This window comes from Fusarium fujikuroi, chromosome FFUJ_chr02 (genome assembly GCF_900079805.1).
Source record: "Fusarium fujikuroi IMI 58289 draft genome, chromosome FFUJ_chr02".
Lineage (NCBI taxonomy): Eukaryota > Fungi > Ascomycota > Sordariomycetes > Hypocreales > Nectriaceae > Fusarium > Fusarium fujikuroi.
In genome coordinates, this window is record NC_036623.1 from 1,240,247 (window position 1) to 1,265,223 (window position 24,977).

A 24,977-nucleotide genomic window follows, 5' to 3' on the forward strand; every position below is an offset into this window, starting at 1 on the left:
TGCTTCTCTCAATGTAGAGCATGTCACTCATCATACTTTCCGTTCTTGACTAATCTGACATAAAAAACAAAAGAACCCATCAAACAGGGTGTGGCTTTTCAGTCAGATTTTCCAAGATAAGAAATAATATGTGTGAGGATTGAGTGGCATGTAATTCTATAGGGCAGAAGGCAAAATGCTTATCACCGCCTAGATATTATTTGGCAATAAAACGTCTTCAAACGCAACCGGGATACACGCCACATCAGCTGATATGCGTCAAACAACCTTCGGACTTGGAAGAAAGCGCGAGAGCGCGATACCGAGGCCCAAAGTCCGTTTGATAAACATGCTCAGACCTAGCCAACGATCATCATGAAAGGAGCTGAATGTGGCGTCCACAATGATTGTCCTTGCAGATTATCATTCTCCAAAGGAAAACCTCTGACGGGTCGAGAAACAACTCCGTTCAGAAGTTGTGTTCCTTTTCGATACCTAGAGTCGTTGCCTGTCTGGCCGAGTAACTGTGGAATGAGCAAGGCCTCATGTCAGCAATGACATCGATGCCGTTAGCGCTGATTGATCAGTTCATAGGGCTGAGCGAGTAAGCCGTGATCTGGCCTCGCGGCTTAGACCTTGTTCCTGCCGCTTTCGTATCAGTCGTAGCGGTTCATAGAAGTAAGCATATCTCCGACTGGTCACAGCCCCAGGTTGTGCCCGACTTGTTCTTATTCCAACCTGACTAGTCTCCCGTCGGCGTGTTTATACCACTCGGAAACACTTCCAAGGCTTGGAAGAGAAAACCCGCATGTTGCGTCAGACCGGCCCGTTCCCGCGTAAGCCTCATCCGTTGTAGCGCGGAGGGTATTTGCTCCGTCACTGTAATGTAGGCAATCCGTGCCAATGTATCAGGAAGGCCGTGTAAGCCGGCGGCCGGCATTTCGACGTGACTGGATGTTTAATCCCCACTTATGCTGATTTTTGAGAACGGAGCTTATGGGTTGTGGGAGTAAGACTGATGAAACTTTGTTCATCTTCTCCTAGCCCGTATGTTTCTTTGGATGTTGTCGTGATGTTGTAAACTGTCAGCCATGACACCCTCGATTCCACCAGCTCCCCCTAACGCGGGATCGATCCTTGGCTTCCTGGTGGCGGCTCTCAGTACCTGAATCCAATGTGTGTAGGCGTGCCCGATAGACTTCGGCCTTATTTCCACGTGGTAGATGTTCCCATTGCGGCAACATTAAGGATATCGGTGATTATCCTCATCAGTCCATTCAGTGAGCAGCATCCCGTATATGCAAATGAGGACTCATATCATCGACATTGAACAGGCAGTTTTGGCATGTATGAAATAGTTCCAATCTGAAGCTTATTTGTTCAGCCGGTGCTGGCTTGATTATGGCGAGATCATTCGAACCAGCTGGCCGTCACCGTAATTTCAGGATCCATTTTGCCGTTAAGAAGTTTCGAGAAGTTCAATTATCCTCGTTGGGGATATTAAAAAACAGCCTCCTGGTCATTTTCGATGCGAGTTGTAATGGCTGTCGATCAGCATGCAAGGATCCCGCCAGCAGATCCCCGTGTGGCACTGCAACCCTTCCATGAGGAGGGACATGGAGGGTTTTGTGGTTATCTGACAAATTTTCCCTTTTGTCTCTTTTATCTCTGTTTCGTCTCTTCGTAGGACAGTCATGGATACGATGCTCACCCAATACGTCTTCTCGTGAAGCTCCCTAGGTTGAATCTGGCACAGGACGTTGAAAAACACTGCCTTTGGACGAGGTCTTGGTCGTTCGGTTGCACAGAAACCCAGTGTTTGACTGTATTCTTTCTTTGAAACATCCTTGAATATCGATACTTTGCTTGTGACAACAGACTGCGGCCATGGTCAGACGCTTGGTTTCACCATCTGAAGTCTTCGGTGAGCAGGCTTTGGTCTCTTTGTGCTCATGCTTATCGTTTTTTTTACTGAAGCATGTTCAGTGTTACATCATTTCAACATTCCACCCCGGTGCGCGGCTCTGTCATACTAAGGTGCCTGCAGTTCCGACTGGTTCGACCTGAAAAATGCTTCGGAAGGACAAACAGCAGCTCAGCCTTGCCGTGTCGCAAAGGTCTACCCAATTAATACTCGTATCTTTCTCACCCAGTTGCAGAATTAGGGCCGTGGTCAAGAATCAGATTAAGCTTTTGAGCAGTTCAAGACAGACCCTCGACAATGTGGCACAGGACACGCGGAAGAAGTTGAGCTACTATGTCGATACACAGTGTTCAATGGCCCAGATCTTTCGGTTCTCGAAACTCGAAATCGGTATCAGTATGAAGTGATTGATTGCGATTCTATTGCTCTTAGGCGATCTCCTCCGCCATTTCTCTGACTGAGAAATGGAGGCGTGTACAGAGTAAACCAGGCATTATAAATGCAGGATGTCTGTCAAAGGATGCATAGCGCCATATTTGGCCCTGTAGCATGTGCGTGAAACATGTGCCGGCAGTGCAATCTTCAGCTTTTCTAGCCCGCCGCGGCAAGGATGAGCACCGCAAATCATCATAGGCTGTCGTTTACTTCGTGTATGCAAAAACGGAGGATCCTTGTAAAATTGATAATCGTCAAGTCTCCAATGAGTTGTTCAAGCCTTGTTGATGATGGAAAATGAAGAAGGACAAAAGTGCCAAGATCATCAAGCCCGAGTTTGATATGACGCAAAAGCTTAAGTAATTCTGGGGGCCTATGTAAGTCGTACCTCCCTTAAGGTTGGTATCTGAAAGGAAGGTGCTTGGCCCGCTAATTCCATACCTACGTTGGGTTACAATTAATGTTGGAAGGAGTACCTTAGCTTGGGTCAGGTACTACCTACCTCAATGGAAAATGCGGGTAAGTAGGTACTAGGTAGGTAGGAAGTACACACCTTCCTTTCATCCGGGTAAAGCTGACTGCTGAACTTGGCTCATACATTTCAACCTCCATCAAAGCGTTTACAAGTGTAGAGTTCTTCTTTGTAATCCTTTGTTTTCTTACCAACATGAGACCTCTAATACCCCCCTTGTCAAGACTCTAGCGCCAATTTTCTGCAAGACATTTCTGTGTTGCCATCAGAGCGGCGCCCCCGAGTCCGGCGCCCATACGCAAGATGTAGCGATACCAATAGCTAGGCAAAGACTTACGGGGTCACCCACGATATGACGAAGTGTGTAACCTCGAATCCATCGACTAAGCTACCATGGATGTACACGGATTTGTATGCTTGTACCGATGGAGCTGGCGGTATCGCGGCCTTGATCATCATTATGCCAGCGAGCAAGCCACTGTCTTGCCGTGGGGGAGACAAGACCTCCACATCTTCCTCGAGGTAAATCGTTCCTTTGAACGTTTCGCTGGCCTGTTTCTTAAGATAATTTCTCACGTAATGATATCGGTTGTCGTACCGCGATTCTTGTCCTCCTAACGAGCCTGCTCCCCCTCTTTCAGACCTGTCAAATGACTGTATGCATCCAGTGCTTGGCCACTCATCTATATCCTTGTATCTTTCATTGAAAAGTGATCGAATCCCGGAGCTTTTGACTCTTTTTAATCTGCAACCAAGAACAAAATGTGGAATAACCAGGGCAAAGAGGTTTGTTTAAAAGCACCAATGAACTTGCTAGCATTGACTGACGAGAAAGGAAACAGCCGCAAATGTGGTCTACACACGACTTGGCTTGTGCGCACTGCCGAGCACGGAAAATTAGATGTGGAAGAGAACGGCCGCAATGTGAAAGTTGCAAGCGAGACGGTGTTGAGTGTCGATACTCGTCTCCCGGCAAGCGCGTCAACCATGTCAAACTCTTGTGAGTCCGGAAGCGCCATTTGTTTCCCCCATGACTGGTGCACAAAGGCTTACAAACCTATTTGTGTTTCAGGTGTCAAAACTTCGAGACGCTCGAAGGCCAACTGCACAGCATCCAGAATGATCTCTCTGACTTGACATCACTCGTCAAAGGTGGGAGTAGTGTAAGATCTTTATCCCTTCCTGCTGAGGAATGGATCCTCGAGAACCATTCTGGGACGGATCCGACGTCAACCCCCCACACAAACCGGCATATTGTCAGAAACACATCACAATCACTTGATCGTTATCATGGACCATGCTCTCTTTATGCCCTTTGCAGGGAATTTATCGACCATCCATTATTTTGTGCCTCGGAGAACAATAACTCTGGGGGAAATACTGTTTCTGAGCATATGATTTTGCAAGAGATGCTCAATGAGGCAAGTAACGAACCTCACATAGACATGCTGTCTCATCCTGTCGGTATATGTCTCCCACCTCGACAGTTCCTCAGCCTTGTCATCGGTCCTTTCTTCAAGAATGTCGATTATGCAACTGATATCTTTGTGCGATCTAATTTCCAACCCCACGTCGACCGAATCTATTCACAACCTATTGGGCCTGCAGATGAAGGTTGGGCTGTCTGTTTCAATGTGATTATTCTTCTCGGCATCAAGAAAGAACCCACGATTCAGGGCAACAGCCACTTTGTCCAAACACTCCTGCAGACATTGAAAATGGCTGTCAATAACCCTCGAGTATTCTTAACACCAAGGCTCGTTAATGTCCAAGCACTTGCTCTTTTGGTAAGATCCATCTCGGCTCTTATTGTGAAAATGAACTGACTATTGCGGCAGAGTTACGTGGCCGAGCAGTACAGCACGACTTCGCTTGCAGAACTCGTCTTCGCCCAAGCCTGTCTACTGGCTCGCACCATGGGTCTTCATCAAAGCAATGCATCTTCCGATGGCCTTCCACCCGAAGACATATTGGAACGACACAAAGTTTTTAGATCATTATATATCAGAGATAAAAATATTGCAATATTCCGTGGGTCTACAGCCTGGCTACCAGGCTATGATTCCGGCATACCCCCTTCCTTTGACGAAACCGAAACAGTAACACCCGATTTATTAGCTCGCCTAGAGCTTGCGAAACTTCAGGATGAAGTTTACCAGGCCTTCCATGCGGCCGGTGCACCCAACTTACATCCTTCGAGGCACCACCAGGTACTGGCACAGTTACAACAAAGATTGGAACAGTGGTCTTCGACTCATAGCATCATGCAGATGGCTTTGACGTCCACTGAAACACTCTCTCTCATGTTATCTTTCTTCGCAACAAGGATCTGTTTAAGTAAAGATAATGGTGACACGAGGTCTACTCAGCCGTTCAAGGATGCCAAAGCATGCTGTCTTGTTTTCTTACTGGCTACAGGTACAAAGCCTGATTTGCGCATTTCTGAGACTTTGAAAGAGATACTAGGCCAAGACAAATCTCTCAACCACGCTAGCTCCAGAAAGACGAAGAGAAATTCTCGAAGTCAACCCGCTGTGTCTGGAAGTGATGAGTCTGCGACCTCATCCCTTCCTCGGTTGGCTGCAACTTTCCCACTAGCGGCTGCTTTCATAGTTGCTAAGGATACCTTATTGCAGCCAATAGGAGAAGCGGATGGCACCCCCGGTCGGCCAGAAGAGGAAATAACAATTTTGGAAGCTCTTCGGGATCGATTTGCAACGGCTGCCGAGCAAGCCCATGTTGACAACCTCGCATTAAGTTTTAGTAGAATCCTGGGTCTATTGGTTAGAGTTGTGCGCCAGAAACGATCGCCTGAAGCAGACAAGACCCCTTCTTTAGCCTTCAACGACCTGCCAAGCCTGCATTCAACAAGATCTTCCAGCTCTTTACAGGAAAGTGTGGTGAGCTCTTTTAGAGGCACACCACCAGGTCAAGAGAACTTTTCAACAGTTAGTTCTACCAGTGAAGCCGTCTCAAGTTCTTCTCTTCTCTTGCCATTTACTCAGCCACTGGAGGACTCCGCCAGCGGCTCACCGTGGTTTACAAACGTGGGTCAAAGCATCGGACTAAGTAACACCCCAGTCTTAATGTCCTGGCCTGTTCAACAGAAGCGACAATCTGAGGAAGCGGACCACCTCACCAAGAGACCAAGAATGTCCTGCCAAGAGGAATACTTGGATATTCCTGCAGTGTACCATGATCATGGTTTACGAACTGAAGATGACTCTTTATTTACGTTCGACTTTCTAAACACAGGAGCGGATATTTCTGTTCTCGATATGGAAGACTAGTCGTTTACTCGACCTCTTTTTCTGTTCAAGGGGGTTTATTGGTTTCTCTACTATTTTAGGGCAATATATCGGACTTGACTTTCCTTCTCCTTGTTCTTGGATTAGGATTTGATAGAGTATATACGAAACAGACGTACAATGCACTACTTGGAGTGACAGTCGGTGCTGATTTGATAGCGACCATGAATCAGTGATCTATCTATATCAAACTTCCTACTTCAAAGAGATCACTCGGTTGCTTCAGTATGTGGCACGCTCACTTGAGTATGTAAAGCTACCGGAGAGATACAGCCATCAGAGGTTTAGGCTCTCCTCACGATGCATTGTCTGATACGAATGCGCTGCGTCTGGGCATTCCCCGCAAACTAGAAACACGCCCTTTGCATATGCACCCTGTTGTATGCTATTTCTATTACGCTAAGTTATATCACAAGCTGACATCGACATATATTGTTACTATAGTCAAAGTATCATTTCGCCTTGGCGGTAGCACTTCGGCTGACCTCCACTGCATCAAAGCCTTTCAATCTTGTTTTCTCGATCCTACTCAACTCAAGTGTGCCGCTGAGATCATGATACAAGTGCAAGTTGCTCGACTGACCTCAGGCGGCGAAAATAGTCTTGGACATCATCAATCCTGTAGCAGCTGTGTGACTCTTGTTCAGCATTGGTTTTATTTTGGGTTCTTCGTGCCAAGACTGTCTGCATTTTCACTTACTTGCCAGTTTCCTTATTGTGAAGGCTGCAGCTGTGAAATGTTTGCATTATGGACATGACTGGTCGCCATACAAGCGATATACGAGATGTTGCCACCTGAGGAGGTTGCTCCAAACCAAGGTTGAAGCACTGATCTGATGCCAAGATTATTGCTAAGGCAAGAGGCGTGCCCGGACTCGAGAATGTGGAGGATTGGTCGTATTGACAAGAACCTAGCTCAGTACCACGATATCCTTCGCGTAAGTACTCGATTCTATACTCATAATCCCAGCAATAATTGTGGATCTAAGAGCCTCGTATCAAAGGAGAGCATCGCTCATCATGAGTGTATGAATACAACCGACGGGCTGGTACCTGAGGCTCTTCGGAAAGATACATGCCTTTCGTGGTACCAGACACTTTTACAAGGGTAGGGCTCTGCCGTTGTGTGTGACCATGACCCTCTGAAAATAGCCTGGATGTGTTGAAATCAAGGATTTCGAGGCCCTCACTCGCTTTATTTGTTTGGTAAAGAGTACCACAGCAGGCGGTAGGGATAAGACATGAAGTGATGTAACGCACAATGCATGCATGAGCACTACTGAACTATTTACTATTTGAGTACTATCCAATTTTATTCGGCCTGTTCTATCTATCTGGCAGATTAGTACTTTCTATCTTTTCACTATTAACGCAGTCGCTCGCTCGCAAAATCCCGAAAGCTTTCTATTTGACAGCAGCAGGCTCAGCAGCCTTCTTTCGCTGCAACAAACAGTGCCTACCCCATTTTCTCTTGAACTTGTCCGGGATGAATGACGCATCAGGAACCCAAAGAGTCCTTGCGAGCATATGTGTCTTGGCAGCGTCAAGGAAAGGCTCGCACTTGACAATTTCCCAGTTCTTCTCATCTGCAATGTAGTCGGGTTCATTTGGCGGCAGAGGGTCGTTTCTCTCTGGGTATTGAGTGTCGACCAAGAACGCACACGCGGGGAGCTCAGTGTATTTGCCCAAATCCTCCTCGTTGTGATCATTCATACCCGCTGTTGGAAGCCAAGTGCCACTCCAAAAGCCGAAACCAGTCTCGGCTTCAGCGAATTCACCGGGCAGAAGACCTCTAAACTCGGAGCGGACAAACTTGGCATGCATATCCCTGGGCAGAAAGTAAGATGAGGGGAAACGATACCACTCCTTTCCAAAACAGACGGTGTCCTCCTCGCGGCCAAAGGGCTCTTTGTCATCTGTTCCATCCCACAGGGGAGAGTAAATCTTCATAGGTCCAGAGTAAGCGGACCAGATACCGTAGACACGGAAAAGAGCGACATCGATAGACAGAATAATAGTGAGAGTAACAATCAGGAGCTTCAGCTTGGCAGGAATTTTTCCAACAAGGGACTTGGGATCAGAGTTGCCTAAAGCAGTCAAAATCATATGAAGAGAAATGGCTGCGTTGAGCGCAAGGAAAGGATAGGCCGGATACATGAACCTTTCTTCCTTGTGAGGCTGTGCGCTGAAGATAGCCAGCCACATGTAGAAGGGGGAGAGGAACACGACGGTTCTTAACCCAGTCTGAAACCCTTGGCCAGATGGTGAAATGATCTTCTGGAGTATGAAGAGAGGCAGAGCAGCAAGAGCCAGAACAAACCAGAGGTTGAAGTTCAAAGCCAGATTCTTGAAGTAGAATGTCCAAGGTTCTGTTCCATATAGCTCTGGACCATGGTTTGACGAAAAGATGTTATACTTGACAATGTTCCATGTCACAGAAACCGCCTTCTTGTAGAAGAAGAGGTTGACAAAGTAGTCGCCGGCCTAGAGATGTCAGATCTACCATGAAGCAGGGAAATACGAGACTCACAAGAAGCAAGATTGCAGAAACTACACCACGGCCAATGCGAACAAATGCTTCCCACAACGCTGTCTTGTCGCCAAATACAAGCAGGATGAGTTCTTCGAGCATGAAGGGCGCGCAAAGCGCCGCAGCAAAGGGCCATCCCAAAATTCCAGCAGCAGCAAACCAAAACATTCCCTGAGAAGTCTTGAGACCACCTCGCCAGTTCATGAAAGCTGCAGCTCCAACAGTGACCAGATACATGGCAAAGCTCGATGGAAGGTAAGCAGTGCTTGCATGGAAGTTTCCGGGGCTGGCAACGGTCGCGATGAGGAAGAAGAGGCCAATTCGGCTGTTGAGTGTGGTACTAGTGACCATGAAGAGGATCGTTTGAGTGATGGCGCACACAAAAGCCAGCCCAAACCGTACAAAGTAGAATTCAGCAACCTGAAGATTCGGCGTCAATGGACCTCTTTTGTATATTTCATCGTATGCAACTCACCTTGTTCGAGTGAGGAAATATTCGACGCACGTTGCCGACAAAGGCGTGGAAGGCGATGTAGAGCCAGCTGCGGATAGCATAGTCTGGAGAATATTCCCACGTCTGAAGGCCATAGCCATGGGACAAGTAGTGAGTCGGTTCCCAGTAATTGAAGGTCTCATCGCAATCTTGAATCGGTGCGAACCAGGCGGACACGAGAGCGGCACCGAAGAACCAGTAGAAGGCGGAAATCGGCTGCATAGAATATGCGCTTGGAGCTCTAAATTGAGAAAGGCATGGTCAGTACTGAGAGCTCTCAAAGTGGGATGAAATACCTAGGTAGGTATTCTACATACTTTTTCTTGGCATGACTAGCGGTGGGATGCACAAACTGCCGCTGCTGCGACTGTTGAGCTGTACCTGGAGCCATCGTTGCTGTCGACTTTGACTTCGACGTGAGTTGATGATGGTTTACAAGGAAAGGAATGTTGTCGTCATGTCATAGTAAGTGGGTAGACAAGATGTGGGTGGGTATGGAATTTGGAGCTTCCTTCAACAGTTGGGGAAGGGGCCCTGCTATAGCACTAACTAACACTAGCACTAACATTTTATTAAAGCAGGTGCCTTTTAAGGCTTAACCGAGGCGCGTGGCTCACCGACGGTGAAGCATGTGTTGTGGGGTACTAGCGCCGGGAGACCGGTTCCACTTTATTGTTCACCTTGATTTTTTCTTGCTAGCGCTAGCATGGAAGGGTCTTTTACCCATGAGGAAGAGGCGCTCTGAAACTTTCTGCTTTTCTTCAACTTAACCTTTGCGCCTGTCGCATTCAGATCTGTCTTTTGGTTTTTACCATCTCATCTATTTCTAATGAGCCAAGAGTAATATTCCATCCATCATTTTATTCAAGACACTATATAGTAAAGCGACCGCAATACAACATGTCCGGTTTTCAAATCCCCGGCCTCGGCCAGGCCAAACCCAACGAGACCCTTCCGCCCATGCCTGCCGATGTTCTAGCTGCTGCTGCTGCAAGCGTTCAAGATACCGAGATCACGGATGCTGTTCCCAATAACCCTAAAGACCAGCCTTCAGCATCTGCTGCTACCGAAGCCAAGCCCTCTGAGGCTGAGCCCGCACCAGTCGCAGACTCAGATGCTATGGTAGTCGATCAACCCGAAAGCCCTCCTTCTCTCACAGGTGCCCTCGAGGCCGCCATCGGCGGTCTAAACCCCACCCAAGCTGCTCAACCAGCTCCCACAGAAAACACCGAGACCGTGCCACTTCAGAACGACCAGGGCGATAACCCCGAATGGGAAGTCGACTCTTCTCCATACGAATCATCCTCAGAATCAAGCAGCTCTGATTCATCCGACGAAGACTCTGATGACAACGAAGGTTACGAACTTTTGGGCGTTGAAGAGACCGCGCGCCTGCTCATGCAGGCTGAAGGAGGATCTGATGATGAGGGCGATCGAGGAGCTACTAGTTCAAGAACCACCCAGGTCCGAACAAAGAATGAGATTCCTGAAGAAGTAATTCCCAAGCCTGATGTCACAATTACATCCGAGATGAAGATGGAGGAGTTGGGAGCCATAGAGCATATTGTGGAGAACATGATGTTGATCAAGGCATTCACGCCTGGCGAGTACCAGGTTCTTGATTCCGGATCCGTGCTCTGCACAGCTGAGCGAGTCGTCATCGGTGCCATTGCAGATACGATCGGAAAGGTTCTGCAGCCTATGTATACCGTGCGCTTCACATCAGACCAGGATATCAAAGATTTAGGACTCGAAGTCGGCCAAACAGTGTACTACCCTACCGACCACGCCGCGTATGTCTTTACCGAGCCATTGAAGAACATGAAGGGCTCAGACGCCAGTAACCTTCACGATGAGGAAGTCGGCGATGACGAGATGGAGTTTTCAGACGACGAAAAGGAGGCCGAGTATAAGCGAGCGATCAAGCAGAAGAAGAAGGATAAGTGGAAGAAGGACCCCTCCAGGGGAGGCAAGGAACCTCATCCTCTGCGACAAGAGTCGCGACCGGACGGAGGTCTCAACTACGACGATGACGATGACGGCCCCTATAAGCCCCTAGCACGACCTCCCGGTTATGGTTCCGGCCCTTCTACAACAGAGATCTACGAGCCTCCATCGAGCAGAAACTTTAACCAGCGAGGAGGACGCCGTGGCGATTCTCGAGGGCGTGGAGGTCGTGGACGAGGTTCTGGACGTGGTGGAAGAGGAGGCTTCAACCAGCCCAGAGACGGCTACTCGCTACCTCCTCAGGCATCTCCTCAACATGTCCAACAAGCTGCCCCTCCAGCTCCATGGGCCGGTGCTCAAGCTCCAGCTCAAGGCGCAGCACCAGCGATGCCCAACTTTGGCTTCCAAATTCCTGGTTGGCCTCAACCACCTGCTCAGGGCAATGCTGCGGCTGCTCCGCCACCTCCTCCTGGATGGCCAGCTGCACAGGGTCAACAACAGGCTGCGAATGGCGGATCTTTCGTCAACCCGGCATTCTTCGCTGCGTTGATGTCGAGTATGCAAGCACAGCAGAACGGACAGTCGCCCTGGGGACAGCAGCAGCAGCCTCCTAATAGTGGAAATGGCCAGGGCCAGTAAACGATCTGTAAACAATGGGTGTTAGTAGGTCATCTGTGGCGCTCAGGGTTTTTCTTTATAGGGGTATAGATAAAAAGGGCAAATTAACTTCTATGTTAGAAATTCATGATTTAATTACAACCTTCTAGACAATCTTCCGGACTAGCTGGTGAGCTCTTTGCTGGTGTACGTTTCGGGGGGGGGTTCAAACAGATGGTCTTATTCAATGCTAACTATGCGTGTATCCTCATATCTAATCCGTTGCTCATGCTAACTGAATTGAGGCAACCCATCCAAAAAGGGAGACAGCTGCTCTTTAAACACAATTCCACAGTATCAGTCATTTACAGGTCACTCCACTTTTCCTCGGTCTTGTCAGAGAAGTCGTAGAAACCAAGCTCGTAAACAAGACCAAGGGTCATGCGAGCATGCTCGAGCATGTGGTCGAAAGATAGATACTTAATGTTATCATCGGTACCATGGATATGAGGGTCAGAGTACTCGAAGGCGGACTCAATAACAAAGGCTGAGGGGTAGCCGGCCTTAGAAGCAGAAGCGTGGTCGGAGCAGGCATAACCGCACTTGGTCTCGACCCAAGGAATGCTACAGTACTGGAAATAAGAGTTAGTATGAGAGCATGCAAAGAAGTCTGGACAAACGTACCTCCTCGACGACGGTCTTGATGAACTTGGTCAGACCAGGGTCGACAAAGTCAGTAATGACACCAACGCTCTCGGGCTGACCGGCATCGAGAGTCTTCTGGACATAGCCAGTCATGTCCTGCTGAAGCATAGCCTTGACATCGCGGCCATTCTCCTCATACGACTTGAAAATAGCCTGACTTCCGAGCAGACCACCCTCCTCGGCTGAGTACCAGTGAAACTCGATGGTGTTGGGAGCCTTGCCCTTAACAACATCCTTGGAGTTGAGGAGAGCGCGGAACACCTCCATGATAGTGACTGTACCACTGCCATCGTCATCAGCGCCTGGGGCGGCAAGGATGGAAGGAAGGAAGAGGTTAATGGAATCCTGGTGGGCACCGATCACGACAGTGCTGTTAGACTGGCCAGGGATGGTCGCAATGACGGAGTGTTGCTTCCATGTGTGGGGGAAGCTCTCTGCGAAAACAGTATCCTCAGCACCAGCGTCCTTGATGATCTGGTTGACCTTCTCAAGAACCCAATCGGAGGACTGAAGGCCGTAATCGGACTTGAAGTATCGAGTGTGGAAGCTGGTCAACTTCTCGAGGTTGGCCTGCATGTTCTTCTTCTCGAGGTTCTTGGAGAGCTTCTTGACATCATCCTGGTTAACGCATTTCTTAGGGAACGTGACTGTGCTCTCGGCGTTGATGCGCTTGGAGCCGAGCGAAGGTGTCTCGGTGATATCCATGAAGTTTTGGCCGTTCTGTAGATCGTTAGTGGCCCATCTGGAGCCGAGAGCGTAATAGGAGACTTACACGGCGCATCTCCCATTTCTCTTCCTCAGTCACCCATTGCGTCTTGCCGGGGGCGGTCTCGACCAGGAACAGCTCGTCTGGCTGGAGAATGACGTTGTCGGCCTCGGCAGTTTCGATAAAGCGAGCGGAGACAGCAGGTAGACAAGCCGCCAGAAGAGAAGCCTGTGAGAACTTCATTGTGTCTGTAAATGTGATAATTGAAACGATGAATGGCAAGAAGATAGATGATGTTTGGAAGAGGTTATGAAGAAGGCGAAGACGCGCGGAACTGCCTGAAGAGATAAGATCCGAGCGAGGCAGGTACATACATACCATGACGATCACGTAAGGTAGATACTTGCCGTTTCAGGCGATAGCGGTCATGGCTTGGTCGTGTGATTGCCCCGGAAGGTGCGGTGTGGAGACCCGGTTGCCATGAGGGAGGGGCTACCCCAACTGTACCTGCTTCCTGTCAGGCAATATGCATCCAAGCCAAGATATGATGAGTATGCTTCCCTGACTGATAGCTCTCTCTCATATATAAGGTATCAATCCTTGCTTACCATTGCGAGGCGTTCACGTTTCTGATTGCGCTACCTAGTAGGTCTCAGGGCTGTGTAGAGGTCCTCATGTTACCTCTATCTATACACATTCGGTTGCCCAGGTACATCACCGTTAGCTTTAACGGCTGCAACATATCATGAGAGCTTCTAGGGTAGCTTCGGCCATAATGATGAACTCAAACCAGGACTTGTTTTTCGGCAATTGTCTGGCCTTCGGTAGTTGGGTCCATCAATACAGCTATGGGGGATCACCAGATACAGTGATTTGTTTAAGAAGGAAAACATTAAATAAATCAAGTCCAGAGCCTCATTGACTCCCATTAATGAACTGGCCATTATGGTTGATGAATCGTGAACAAGAGGTGCAACCACAGCATAAGCTAGGGGGCACAAAAGCAACATCACGTTCCATGATTCAAACAAGGCCAACAATAGTTCGTTAACCATCCAAAAAGGTTGGCTTCTCTCTCATTCGCTACTGGCTACGCGGAAAACCTGTAGCTAAGCCGTGGTATAGACGTATCCCACCACTCATATGTAGTTTCACTTACAAACAAATGAGATATTTGCATCTGATGAAGACCTTTCAGTCATGTGAGTATTCCAGTGAATATGATATGAATTATCTGTTGCAGGCTCTGAATGCAGGTGGTTGAGCCTCTTTGTTAGTCCTGAGGAATAAAGAAACCCGGCTTCTTTGTTTGGCACATATTTCTTCATTAACGAACGTGAAATATCTTCAAGCGTCCATGATATCTTGAGACAAGGCATTTACTTTGTCTTTGATATCTACAATGTTCATGAAATACATAGCCTTTGTTTATTAGGAAAAGAGCTTCATAAGCAATAGATCATTGTTCACAGCCAGAACATGTCATTACATTCAATTGCCATGATGAGGAAAATATATAAGAGACGCTGTGTCTTCTCAGTTCCAAACATGTTCGATAATTCAGTATCACAACCCATCACGTTACTGGCAAAGCAGAGCTTTGTCGAACACCCAATCTATTATCGAACCTATTCACAACAATAATCATAATGCCGAACAAGAATCCAAAGGGAAAGGGGAAGGGTAAAGCCAAGGCTGCTCCAAGGCCCCAAAACCCCAGGCCTCCTCCTAGACCCCAAAATCCTACTGCTCCTGAACCAAGGGCTATGCGACTGACCCGAGCCCGCTCCAGGCTTAACAATGCCCCTCCTCTGATGGCGAGCCTTGAATCTGATAGAGATTGCCAAGGACGTTCCCTAGTTGCGGACCCTGAGCCCTTGCCATTCAAGGATGTTGTTCAAAGGCTCGGCGGCACTGCTAATATTGCTAACAGAGAAAAGAGAGTCAGGCTAAAACTGAATTACGCTGCACGCACTTCGGCTGCTGGCCCTTCAAACCAGGATCAGCCCTCAAGCTCGAACACAGCAGCAGCGAGTTCATCTTCCTCTGCTGCAACTCCTGCTGCAGCAATTGCTACTCCGTCCCTAAGCCCTAGCACAACAGCTAGTTCAAGTTCAAGCTCAGCAGGTTCAACTCCCTCTGACCAGAATGAGCCTGAAGCTCCAACAAGGGGAATAATCAAGCTCAACACCCATAACGGTGCAGCTTACCGGGAAGCACAAGTTTCGGGCCAGAACCAGCTTGCAAGCTCGAGGTCGGAACGAACATCTTCATCATCTGCAGCGGGCCCTTCTGGTCAGGGCCGTCATCTCAGCGAAGGCTCCAGCTCCAGCTCGGAGCTTTCATCCCTGCCATATACATCCCCTTCCCCTCCACCAGCCTTTCCTTCTGATCAAGATGAGCACTCCAGCTCAAGCTCGAGTTCAGGATCCTCCTCATCATCATCTTCGCCTTCATCGGAAACTCAGGCGCCTGGAACCCCAAGGCCTTTGGCAGCTGGGCCAACCAATGCCATTCCATCCTCGAGCACCGGCTCGAGCTCAAACCCGGACACAGAATCCTCTTCGCCGAATTCACCTACTCGAACTTCTCCACGTCCAAACCATCCAAGTCCCGACACGATAAAGATAGACGTACTTATCGCCACAGGTCACGAACAGCCGAGTAGCGACGAGTATGAAAGCGATGGCGACGGCTGTTCTGGCGATACCCCAAGTGATGGATCTGAGGATGAATCAAGTGGAAGCGGAGGTACCAGTGGTTATGAACCCTCTGAGGACACTGATGACAACACGGTATTTACCGGCTCTGAAAGTTCATCAGATTCGGAGGGAGACGATGGGAACGATGATGATGATGCACCAGGAGGACCATGCTCTGGGCCTTCTGGGCCCTCTGGCCCCTCTGATCCTCCTGGGTCCTCAGGTGTTCTGATTGCTGCTGGTTCCTCGTCCGCCCAAGAGTATCCAAGCGGATATGAGGCCGACGATGAGTACAATTCAGGGCCGGCTGCTGACGCTTCCACCATTGTACGCGATGATACAGGCGCGTGGGCGATGGTGAGCGACATGTCCAGGGCCAGGAACCGTTCTACATGCCTTGCTGGATTTGATTCGCCCAGGCTCGATGGCCGCCCTAGACGACCAAGTCGTCCTGCAGATATCAAAGTTCCGGCCATCGGCTATAGCGGATATGTTGCTCAAATCGGTCGTGGGGAGAACGACAGCCTTATCGGACCACTGAGAAGCTCATTCCAAGGCCCTGTTCAGTCTATTGGACGATTGGACACTCCTCCCGCCCACTCAGAAGGCGTCGTGGCAAAGCGTAAGAGGTCTTGTGACGGTGATGAGGACGCTCCCGCAGCAAGAATAAAGAAGACACGCTCTTTGTCACCGCGCATGGTTGTTGAAACTTCGACAACCACAATCACGACCACACGCTCTGCCTCTGAGCCTCGGCAACCTGTGGCCTGGAACTCTGGTCCCTCAGTTTCCGATGAGCCTAGTCCTGTGAGAAACGAGCCAGTCGCATACGCGATGATGGCCACTCCTATGGACGATCCATCCTCAGGTGAAATCAGCCCGCTGATCTGGCCATCTTATGATCCGTGAGTCAAGACATTCATTCATTCCCTGAACGCCAACTAAAAATTCCAGTGAAATCCCAGGTATGCACGGCTCCGGACTTAGAGCTCGTCGCCATTATGACTGGTACGAGCAGTTTCATTCTGTAGGATATGAGTGTTACGAGGTTCATCCCTGTCCTCACAACCCGGGGAGAGGATGCCACCAGTGTCATAGTGAGTGGCACAAGGATTGGGCTCGTTTCTTCAAGTCTGAGGAGCTTTTGCAAGAAGCAGCTGCTGATCCTGAGAGATATCTGAGAGAGACAGGACTGGATATGCGCGAGGACTTTATGGGAGCCTTGTTGCAGGGCGCAAGTTGGGAGGTGCTGGCACCTCATCTTCAGCCTCCCACTGGCGGGAGGGTTCGAATCCATCCTGCGCGACTTGCCAAGCATAGGCTGGCCCTTGATCAGACGGCAGCGCAGGTATGAGTTGGTAGCGATGTTTGGCATTTCATGGAGTTTAAAACAATGGGCTATGTTTTGAATTAGACATTAGACAGGAACTTTGGGAAGAATTGGTATAGAATAATAATCGACTTACAAGTCGTTTTCCTTTTAATTGCGCCATGTATGCTTCAGCCCTTTTTCGTGAATTCGTAATTCTTCGCTCAGTCTAGATGGACGGTGATCATAGTCCCATATCCTCGTCGCTCGCCTCATCCGATTCATCACCACCACCTTGTTCCTCCTCGTCTCTCCGTGTGGCTTCTGTGCTTGCACCGAGTTTCCTCACACCTTCTACTACGCCGACGACGAATCCTCTGCTCTCTGCAAGTTCCATGGCTCCAACTCCTCGTAGGCTCATGACACCGTCGACCCCACCCTCAAGTTGAGCGGTACTGGATCGCATCTTTGCTGCTCTGACTTCTTGTAGATCCCGAAGTAGCGAACGGACTTCTGAAGAGGAAGCAACATCATCGGAGGCGTGGGCGAGGAGCATTTCTGCGACTTCGAACCAGTGATATGGCAGGGCACCCGAAGGCGCATCTGATGTACAGGATGGAAGAAACGGCGGCGACAGTACTACGTCGTTATCGACAAAGGGATCTAGCCGTCTCGCATTTCCTTGGCTATCTGCCCGCACCGGAGGTGGTGGTGGTGGCGCCCATCCTTTAGGATCGACCATGGTTTCGTGGTGGACAATATCGCGTAACGAATCGGGATGAAGCCAAGGGGGAGGAACAATATTCGCGCGCCGTTGTTTCTTTAACAGTATCGCAAGCCATAAAGGTAAGTTACTTCTGTGCGGCGGCCGTAGAGTCGGTGTCGTTCCCTGTGTAACAGGTCAGGTCAGCGTCGAGCTTGTATGAACGCGACAGGGACGCGCTCACCGATAGAAGATCAATGCTCTCAAGCCGTTGGCGAGGAACAACAGTGACGAGTTCCATTTCACATAGAAATGCGACTTCTGAGGGGGTGAGCCCTGAAGGAAGCGGTAAGGCCATTTCGTGTGGTCCAATGGAAGTTTGGTATCTCGAGTTGTAGGTAGGATATAAATTGGAGGTTTTCATAGAATGCCCCTCACTAACTACCAGGCTGCTCGGCGTGTCATGTCATCTATGTCAACCCCACCACTAGGTAGAGCTCCCTTCATTAATAAAACTTCCAGGTTAGCATTGATATTATATAATTATCTCCGTTTATGATATTGGTTTCCCTCATATTCAAACCTATTGAAACCACTACTGCCGATCTCTCAATTAACTTAACCCAAGAAACGTAGTGTGCAGGATTTTCCCCTAGGCCAACAGTCAACAACTCGTTTGCACCAATCTTCTCATGGCTTACAAGTTGTCATGATATCCAATGGTTCAACTAGATCAGGGAAAGGCACTCATACTTTGTCACTTCAATTCCTGTACCTGATTGTTGGACAGAAATCCCCTTTCCACGATCATCGGAGCATATGATATTTCAGAAGCCAAAAGACGAAATTTCTAGACTTGCATAGATTAAGAGACTAGTGCAGCTTCTCACAAGAAACCAAATTACATGATTTTACGAAATCGAATGATATTACTCGAGTCACGAATACTTGGCAACGTGGAATATAAGACTCATCCGGCGTGTTCAGGGTAAATGTCCAGCTCCAGCTCCACCGCCGATGCGGGGCCGCCTCCAGAAGGGCGTAGATCTGAATATCCTCTCCCGTTCAAGAGGTATAAGATGCCTTGAGATGAGACATTGTTCCAGTTTATAAATTTACAGAAAAAAGTCGAATACAATAATATCTCTTACCTATAAACACAGCAATAGCTCACAATGGCGTCAACTGAAGCCCTTCCTCCCGTCACATCCCCATCTCTTATACTTACAAACCCCACCTCCTCTGAACGGGAGCTCGTATGGAAGGGCACTCAACCCCATTGGGGAGCCGCCTTGTCCATGGAGGACTACATCGCCAGAGAATACGATAATCTCGAGGCTCCTCTAGCTCGGGATGGTGGCGTAACAAGCTGGATCCTCACCGATGGAGATAAAAAGCCTGGCGAAAGACCCCTCCTTTCATCTTGCGAGACCTACAACAAAAGGGCCTTTGTTCGAACCAAAGATGGAAAAGCAAGAGATGGAGCTGCTCACGGTGTGGCCAGCGTCTTCACTTTTCCTGAATATCGAGGAAAGGGATATGCCAGAAAGATGCTGTCCCTCATTGCGGATGAGCTGAAAAGCAGGCAGCAGAAGAATGAAGGCGCTGCTGATTTCTCCGTCCTTTGGTCAGATGTCGGACCCAAGTTCTACCAGACTGTGGGATGGGAGCCTTTCAAGAGCACATATCTCGAGTTTCCTGTTACTGAGACCGAGCCAACTACTGATTCATCCCTGAAGCCTATTGCTCTCGACGATATTCCGGACCTGGCAGCTCGAGATGAGCAACTTCTTCGAGACAGGATCTCAAAATCCTCTCAAGTCAGCGCTTCAGTCGTCCCTGATATCACCACTATCAAATGGCATATTCATCGGGAGAACTTTATGTGCAAACACATCTTCTCTCGCACACCAACTGTCCACGGTGCCCTATACACTCCACCTGACACCCCCAGCTCAAGGATCTGGGCTCTCTGGACTTGCAGCTTCTACGGCATGCTTGACCAACCTGAGAAGAATGTCGTTCGTGTATTGCGCCTAGTTATAGAAGATGAGAGTATCTCAGATGAGACACTTACCAAAGGCATCCAAGCCATTGCAAGTTTCGTCCAGAAGGAGGCCAAGGAATGGAAATGCTCAAAGGTTGAAGTTTGGAATCCCGAGAATCGGGTGCGAAGGGTCACAGAAGGCATCCAATCCCTCGGAGCCAAGTTCATCGTCCGAGAAAACAGCAACATTGCTAGTCTAAACTGGTTCAATGGTTCTGACCAGGAAGTTGACTGGATTGCTAACGAGAGGTTTGCCTGGTGTTAAATACTGATATATCCCGGCTCGACCAGCACAAAAGCAAGTAGTAACTCGATAGAAAGCAGTATTTAGACCAACGAGATGTTGATAAATATCATCGCTACGATCTATCTTCTTTTCTAACTGTTTTGATTCCGTGACCAGCCCCATCCCATTTTCATGATATAATCACATTCACATCAAGTCATAAACAATCACACTGGTGTATCATAAACATGCCAGGTCAACGCCTTCCCGCTCCCTGACTATAAAATTTCATTCAACTCCTTAATAGCTTCGTCCGAACATGGTCCACTTGTCGGCGTTACCCTGGCACTCAGGGCTGAGACACTTGGTCTCGCCGGGAACAATACCCTCGGGCTGCTCAAAGGGAACACACAGACTCTTCATACCCATAGTGGCAAGCTTCTGGTTCTCGGGGACGTCAGGCTGGTCCTCACGAGTGGTGAGCTCCTTGATGCGGTCCTCACACTTGGGGGCACCGCAGAAAGGGATGAGCACAACGTTCTTGTTGTCAAGAGCGGGAAGAACATCCTCCCACTTGGTGATAGTGAGTCGGTGCTCTCGGAAAGACTTCTCGGCCTTGCTGTACATGTCGGCCTGGATGGTCTCGAGAAGCTCGGGGATCTTGGTAGCGACATCGGTGATGGCAATTTCTCCCTTCTCACCGGTGTCACGTCGCGCAGTGCTGACAACGCCCTTGGCAGCATCCTTGGGACCGAACTCGATACGCAGAGGAACACCCTTGAGCTCCCAGTCGTTGAACTTCCATGCAGGAGTGTAGCCCTCTCGCCAATCAGAGGTGACACGAACACCAGCCTTCTTCAGGTTGGCTCGGATGTCCTCAACCTGCTCCTCGTGCTTCTGTCGCTCTTCAGGGGTAGTCTTCTTGGTGATGCCGACAGGGACGATGACAACCTGAGTCTTGGCAACGCGGGGAGGAAGAACCAGGCCCTTATCGTCACCGTGAATCATGACCATGACACCAATGACACGGGTTGAGAGACCCCAAGAGTTCTGCCAGACGTGAATGTGAGAGCCCTTGTTGGCAGGGTCCTCAACAGTGATGTCGAACATCTTACTGAAGTTCTGACCAAGGGCGTGAGAGGTGGCGCCCTGGATACCACGGCCGTTGGAAGGAATGTAGCCCTCGACAGTGGTGGTGTAATAACCACCGGCAAACTTCTCGTTCTCGGTCTTTCGGCCTCGAACAACGGGAACAGCCAGAAGCTTCTCGTAAACACCAGCGTAAAGCTCAAGAATCTCGAGCACCTCAGCACCAGCAAGCTCCTCAGTCAAGTGAGCAGTGTGGCCCTCCTGCCAGAGGAACTCACGGGTTCGTAGGAAAGGAGTTGTTTGCTTAGCCTCCCAGCGAACGACGGAGTTCCATTGGTTGAGGCGGAAGGGGAGATCTCGGTGGCTGCGAATCCACTTGGCATAGTAGGGGTACATGACGGCTTCGGAGGTAGGACGGACTGCAACAGGAACCTCGAGGTCCTTGTCACCACTGGAGGGTTGTCAGTTAAGGTTCATAAAAGCAACATGATTTGTATGGGCATCCTTACGCCTTGGTGACCCAGGCAAGCTCGGGGGCGAAGCCCTCGACGTGATCCTTCTCCTTCTCGAGCGACTTGGAAGACAGGAACATAGGGAAGTTGGTCTCGTCAACTCCCATCTCCTCAATGTGAGCCTGGAACCACTTTCGGATCTCGTTCCAGATGTGCATGGCAAGAGGTCGGAGAACGAAGAAACCCGAAATCTCGGTGTAGTACTCGACCATCTCGGCCTTGAGGACGACCTCCTGGTACCATTGGGGGAAGTTCTCGGCCTTGGACACTGTAATTCCAATGATCTCGTCCGCCTTCTTTCCACCGACGACGGGAAGGTTGGTTTGCTTAGCAGCCTTGGCAGCCTTCTCAGCGGCGAGACGAGCCTGCTTCTCGGCCTTCTTCAAGGCGCTCTTGGACTGTTCGGCGGCGCCCTCCATTTTGGTGAGATTCGTGTGTTAGTCGAAAGGTAATTGACAGAAAAGTAATAGAGGATGATAGTAGATTCAAGGCAACCGAACAGTGGCTTGCGCGCCTTTAAAGAATCGAGAAGCAGAGAAGCGACGTTATCTGTTGAGGGGGGAGAAGGAGAAGAAAGGCTTCGGGGTGTGAGTCGAAGTAAACGTCGGAGTGACTTTGTGCCCCGCAGTCGAGGTGCAGTTGGTGCTGTGCGGTTGCCCCTCCTTCCCGCCCAGGCTTCGACTCTCGACTCTCACGGCGGCACCGCTGGAAATCTAGCTCAAAATTCAGGCCCAATGCCCTATCAGCCAATTGAAACAGCGGTCGCTCAGCTGCAGGGAAGTCCGATAACGCGGCAGGGGTTAGTTTTGGGGTTTCTGGGGTCCGTGCACCTTCTGTCAAGTGCCCTGGACTTCGGGTGGGTATCCGATATACGCCCTGTAACCAGCACACAGCGCGGCAGCTGGCACCTATTTCAGTCGGCGCCGGAATAACGCCAGCCTCCGACAAAAAAGTCCAGTTGAGCGAGGGGCACTGGAGCTTCACAGCTCAGGTTCTGTCTGCGTATGGTAGCCTGCTGGTAGAATTTCCTGACTCCATCCCCACGTTGACGAAGCCGCCTTTTACCGTTAACGTTACCAATAGCTGCAACTATGGCCTCCATGTTCGAGCAGCCCCGAAACGGCACCCTTTTCTTGGGTGGCCAGAAGATCTCCGGTTCTGATATTAGAGACCAGAATGGTATGTCTGTCTGTATCTTTCTTGTCCCGCCTTTTGCTACATGTTAAGGGGAAGTGGGGGGAGACATGAGCCTTTGATATTGGATTGCAAATACGGACAACATGCTAATGGACCTTCAGTTCTCGCTACACAGGCAATCGCAAATGTTGTCAAGAGTTCTTTCGGTCCCAGCGGCCTCGACAAGATGATGGTGGACGATATTGGTGTATGCAACTTAGCCCTCCTCGCTCCGCGCTCGACTATATCTCACACTTTATACTAGGATGTTACTGTTACCAACGACGGTGCCACCATTCTCAGCCTCCTCGACGTCGAGCACCCTGCCGGCAAGATTCTCGTTGACCTCGCGCAACAACAAGATAAGGAAGTCGGTGACGGTACCACTTCCGTCGTTCTCATCGCTGCCGAGTTGCTACGTCGCGGAAACGAACTCATGAAGAACCGGATACACCCTACCACTATCATTACAGGATACCGACTTGCCCTGCGAGAGGCTATCAAGTACCTCAACGAGAATGTTAGCATCAAGGTTGACGACCTTGGCCGTGAATCCCTCCTTAGCATTGCCAAGACCTCCATGTCCAGCAAGATCATTGGAGCCGACTCGGATTTCTTCGCCGACATGGTTGTAGATGCCATGCAGGCTGTCAAGTCTACAAACAACCGAAACGAGACAAAGTACCCCGTCAAGGCTGTCAACATCCTCAAGGCTCACGGAAAGAGCACACTCGAGTCTGTCCTGGTAAAGGGATACGCCTTGAACTGCACTGTCGCCTCGCAAGCCATGCCTACACGGATCCAGGATGCCAAGATTGCTGTTTTGGACATGAACTTGCAAAAGGAACGCATGAAGCTTGGTGTTCAGATCACTGTTGACGACCCTCAACAGCTTGAGCAGATCCGAGCCCGTGAGTCCGGCATGATCCTCGACCGAGTGGAGATGATCCTCAAGGCTGGCGCCAACGTCATTCTCACAACAAAGGGCATTGACGATCTGGTGCTTAAGACTTTTGTTGAGAAGGGTGCCATGGGTGTGCGAAGATGTAAGAAGGAGGATCTTCGACGAATTGCCCGAGCAACCGGTGCCACCATGCTCAGCACACTCTCTGACCTTAATGGTGACGAGAAGTTCGAACCTTCTTATCTAGGTTACGCCGAGGAGGTCGTCCAGGAGCGCATCTCTGATGATGAGTGCATTCTGGTCAAGGGAACCAAGGCTCACTCATCTGCTTCTTGCATTCTCCGTGGCCCTAACGACTTTACCCTCGACGAGATGGAGCGATCAGTCCACGACTCACTGTGCGCTGTTAAGCGAACTCTCGAGAGTGGCAGCATCGTTCCCGGCGGTGGTGCCGTCGAGACCGCCCTCCACATCTACCTCGAGGAGTTCGCCGGTACCGTCGGCTCCCGGGAACAACTCGCCATTGGCGAGTTTGCTCAGTCTCTTCTTGTTATTCCTAAGACCCTGGCTGTTAACGCTGCCAAGGACGCCGCAGAGCTCACTGCCCAGCTTCGATCAAGGCACGCTCTGTCACAGCGCATCGCTGAGGGTGACGGTAGCGAGGATGAGAAGACCATTGCCAAGAAGAAGGGTTATAAGAACTATGGCCTTGACCTCGCCAAGGGCAAGGTTGTTGACGAGATTAAGATGGGTGTGCTTGAGCCCAGTCTCAGCAAGGTCCGACAACTCAAGAGTGCTGTCGAAGCCTGCATCAGCATCATGCGTATCGATACCCTGATCAAGTTGGACCCTGAGCAGAGGGAGGATGATGGACATGGTCATTAAGATGAAATGTAATGAGTACGGATTGTCAGGTATAGAATCAAAAGCTTGGGTGTCCGTTCATGACTGAATGTTTTATACTCATGATATTGTGTGATATCAGGCCTCGTTATGGTACAGGGTGCATATAAATGCACTGGTATGTAGATTCAACTAGATAAAAGTGATTTGTCAAGTATGTTGGAAACTCTATTTTGACTATGCAACTCCATTCTTGATCCATTATCAACTTTGTACCCGTGGTATGCTAGAATATACTAATAAAGTTACGTTAGTCATGTTCTATAATTCTCGATTTGACAGGGCTGATGAGCCTATTCGAGTAACGTCG

General features: G+C 49.6%; 9 protein-coding genes; 5 read left to right on the top strand and 4 right to left on the bottom strand.

Moving 5' to 3' along the window:
• Positions 1-3,572: 3,572 nt before the first annotated feature.
• FFUJ_04902 (related to GAL4-like transcriptional activator) lies at positions 3,573-6,100 on the top strand (the record flags this gene model as incomplete). XM_023571757.1 has 3 exons in its annotated part: positions 3,573-3,810; positions 3,858-4,597; positions 4,649-6,100. The coding sequence occupies 3 exons, from the start codon at positions 3,573-3,575 to the stop codon at positions 6,098-6,100; spliced, it is 2,430 nt and encodes an 809-aa protein (XP_023426007.1).
• A 1,422-nt stretch (positions 6,101-7,522) lies between these two features.
• On the bottom strand, positions 7,523-9,532 carry FFUJ_04901 (related to mannosyltransferase; the record flags this gene model as incomplete). XM_023571758.1 has 4 exons in its annotated part: positions 7,523-8,602; positions 8,649-9,068; positions 9,124-9,382; positions 9,459-9,532. The coding sequence occupies 4 exons, from the start codon at positions 9,530-9,532 to the stop codon at positions 7,523-7,525; spliced, it is 1,833 nt and encodes a 610-aa protein (XP_023426008.1).
• Positions 9,533-10,041: 509 nt separating this feature from the next.
• Positions 10,042-11,727, top strand: FFUJ_04900 (related to nuclear assembly factor NAF1; the record flags this gene model as incomplete). Its single annotated transcript, XM_023571759.1, has 1 exon — positions 10,042-11,727. One exon carries the CDS (start codon positions 10,042-10,044, stop codon positions 11,725-11,727), a length of 1,686 nt encoding a protein of 561 aa, XP_023426009.1.
• Positions 11,728-12,050: 323 nt separating this feature from the next.
• On the bottom strand, positions 12,051-13,339 carry FFUJ_04899 (related to aminopeptidase; the record flags this gene model as incomplete). XM_023571760.1 has 3 exons in its annotated part: positions 12,051-12,317; positions 12,370-13,110; positions 13,163-13,339. The coding sequence occupies 3 exons, from the start codon at positions 13,337-13,339 to the stop codon at positions 12,051-12,053; spliced, it is 1,185 nt and encodes a 394-aa protein (XP_023426010.1).
• A 1,406-nt stretch (positions 13,340-14,745) lies between these two features.
• FFUJ_04898 (SRP40-Suppressor of mutant AC40 of RNA polymerase I and III) lies at positions 14,746-17,152 on the top strand (the record flags this gene model as incomplete). XM_023571761.1 has 2 exons in its annotated part: positions 14,746-16,703; positions 16,753-17,152. The coding sequence occupies 2 exons, from the start codon at positions 14,746-14,748 to the stop codon at positions 17,150-17,152; spliced, it is 2,358 nt and encodes a 785-aa protein (XP_023426011.1).
• Positions 17,153-17,351: 199 nt separating this feature from the next.
• FFUJ_04897 (probable DNA replication complex GINS protein PSF2) lies at positions 17,352-18,168 on the bottom strand (the record flags this gene model as incomplete). XM_023571762.1 has 2 exons in its annotated part: positions 17,352-17,996; positions 18,055-18,168. 2 exons carry the CDS (start codon positions 18,166-18,168, stop codon positions 17,352-17,354), a joined length of 759 nt encoding a protein of 252 aa, XP_023426012.1.
• An 817-nt stretch (positions 18,169-18,985) lies between these two features.
• Positions 18,986-20,122, top strand: FFUJ_04896 (uncharacterized protein; the record flags this gene model as incomplete). Its single annotated transcript, XM_023571764.1, has 1 exon — positions 18,986-20,122. The coding sequence occupies one exon, from the start codon at positions 18,986-18,988 to the stop codon at positions 20,120-20,122; it is 1,137 nt and encodes a 378-aa protein (XP_023426013.1).
• A 261-nt stretch (positions 20,123-20,383) lies between these two features.
• On the bottom strand, positions 20,384-22,103 carry FFUJ_04895 (probable proline-tRNA ligase; the record flags this gene model as incomplete). XM_023571765.1 has 2 exons in its annotated part: positions 20,384-21,623; positions 21,682-22,103. The coding sequence occupies 2 exons, from the start codon at positions 22,101-22,103 to the stop codon at positions 20,384-20,386; spliced, it is 1,662 nt and encodes a 553-aa protein (XP_023426014.1).
• Positions 22,104-22,775: 672 nt separating this feature from the next.
• FFUJ_04894 (probable tailless complex polypeptide 1 / chaperonin subunit alpha) lies at positions 22,776-24,649 on the top strand (the record flags this gene model as incomplete). XM_023571766.1 has 3 exons in its annotated part: positions 22,776-22,863; positions 22,983-23,068; positions 23,126-24,649. 3 exons carry the CDS (start codon positions 22,776-22,778, stop codon positions 24,647-24,649), a joined length of 1,698 nt encoding a protein of 565 aa, XP_023426015.1.
• Positions 24,650-24,977: the final 328 nt, after the last annotated feature.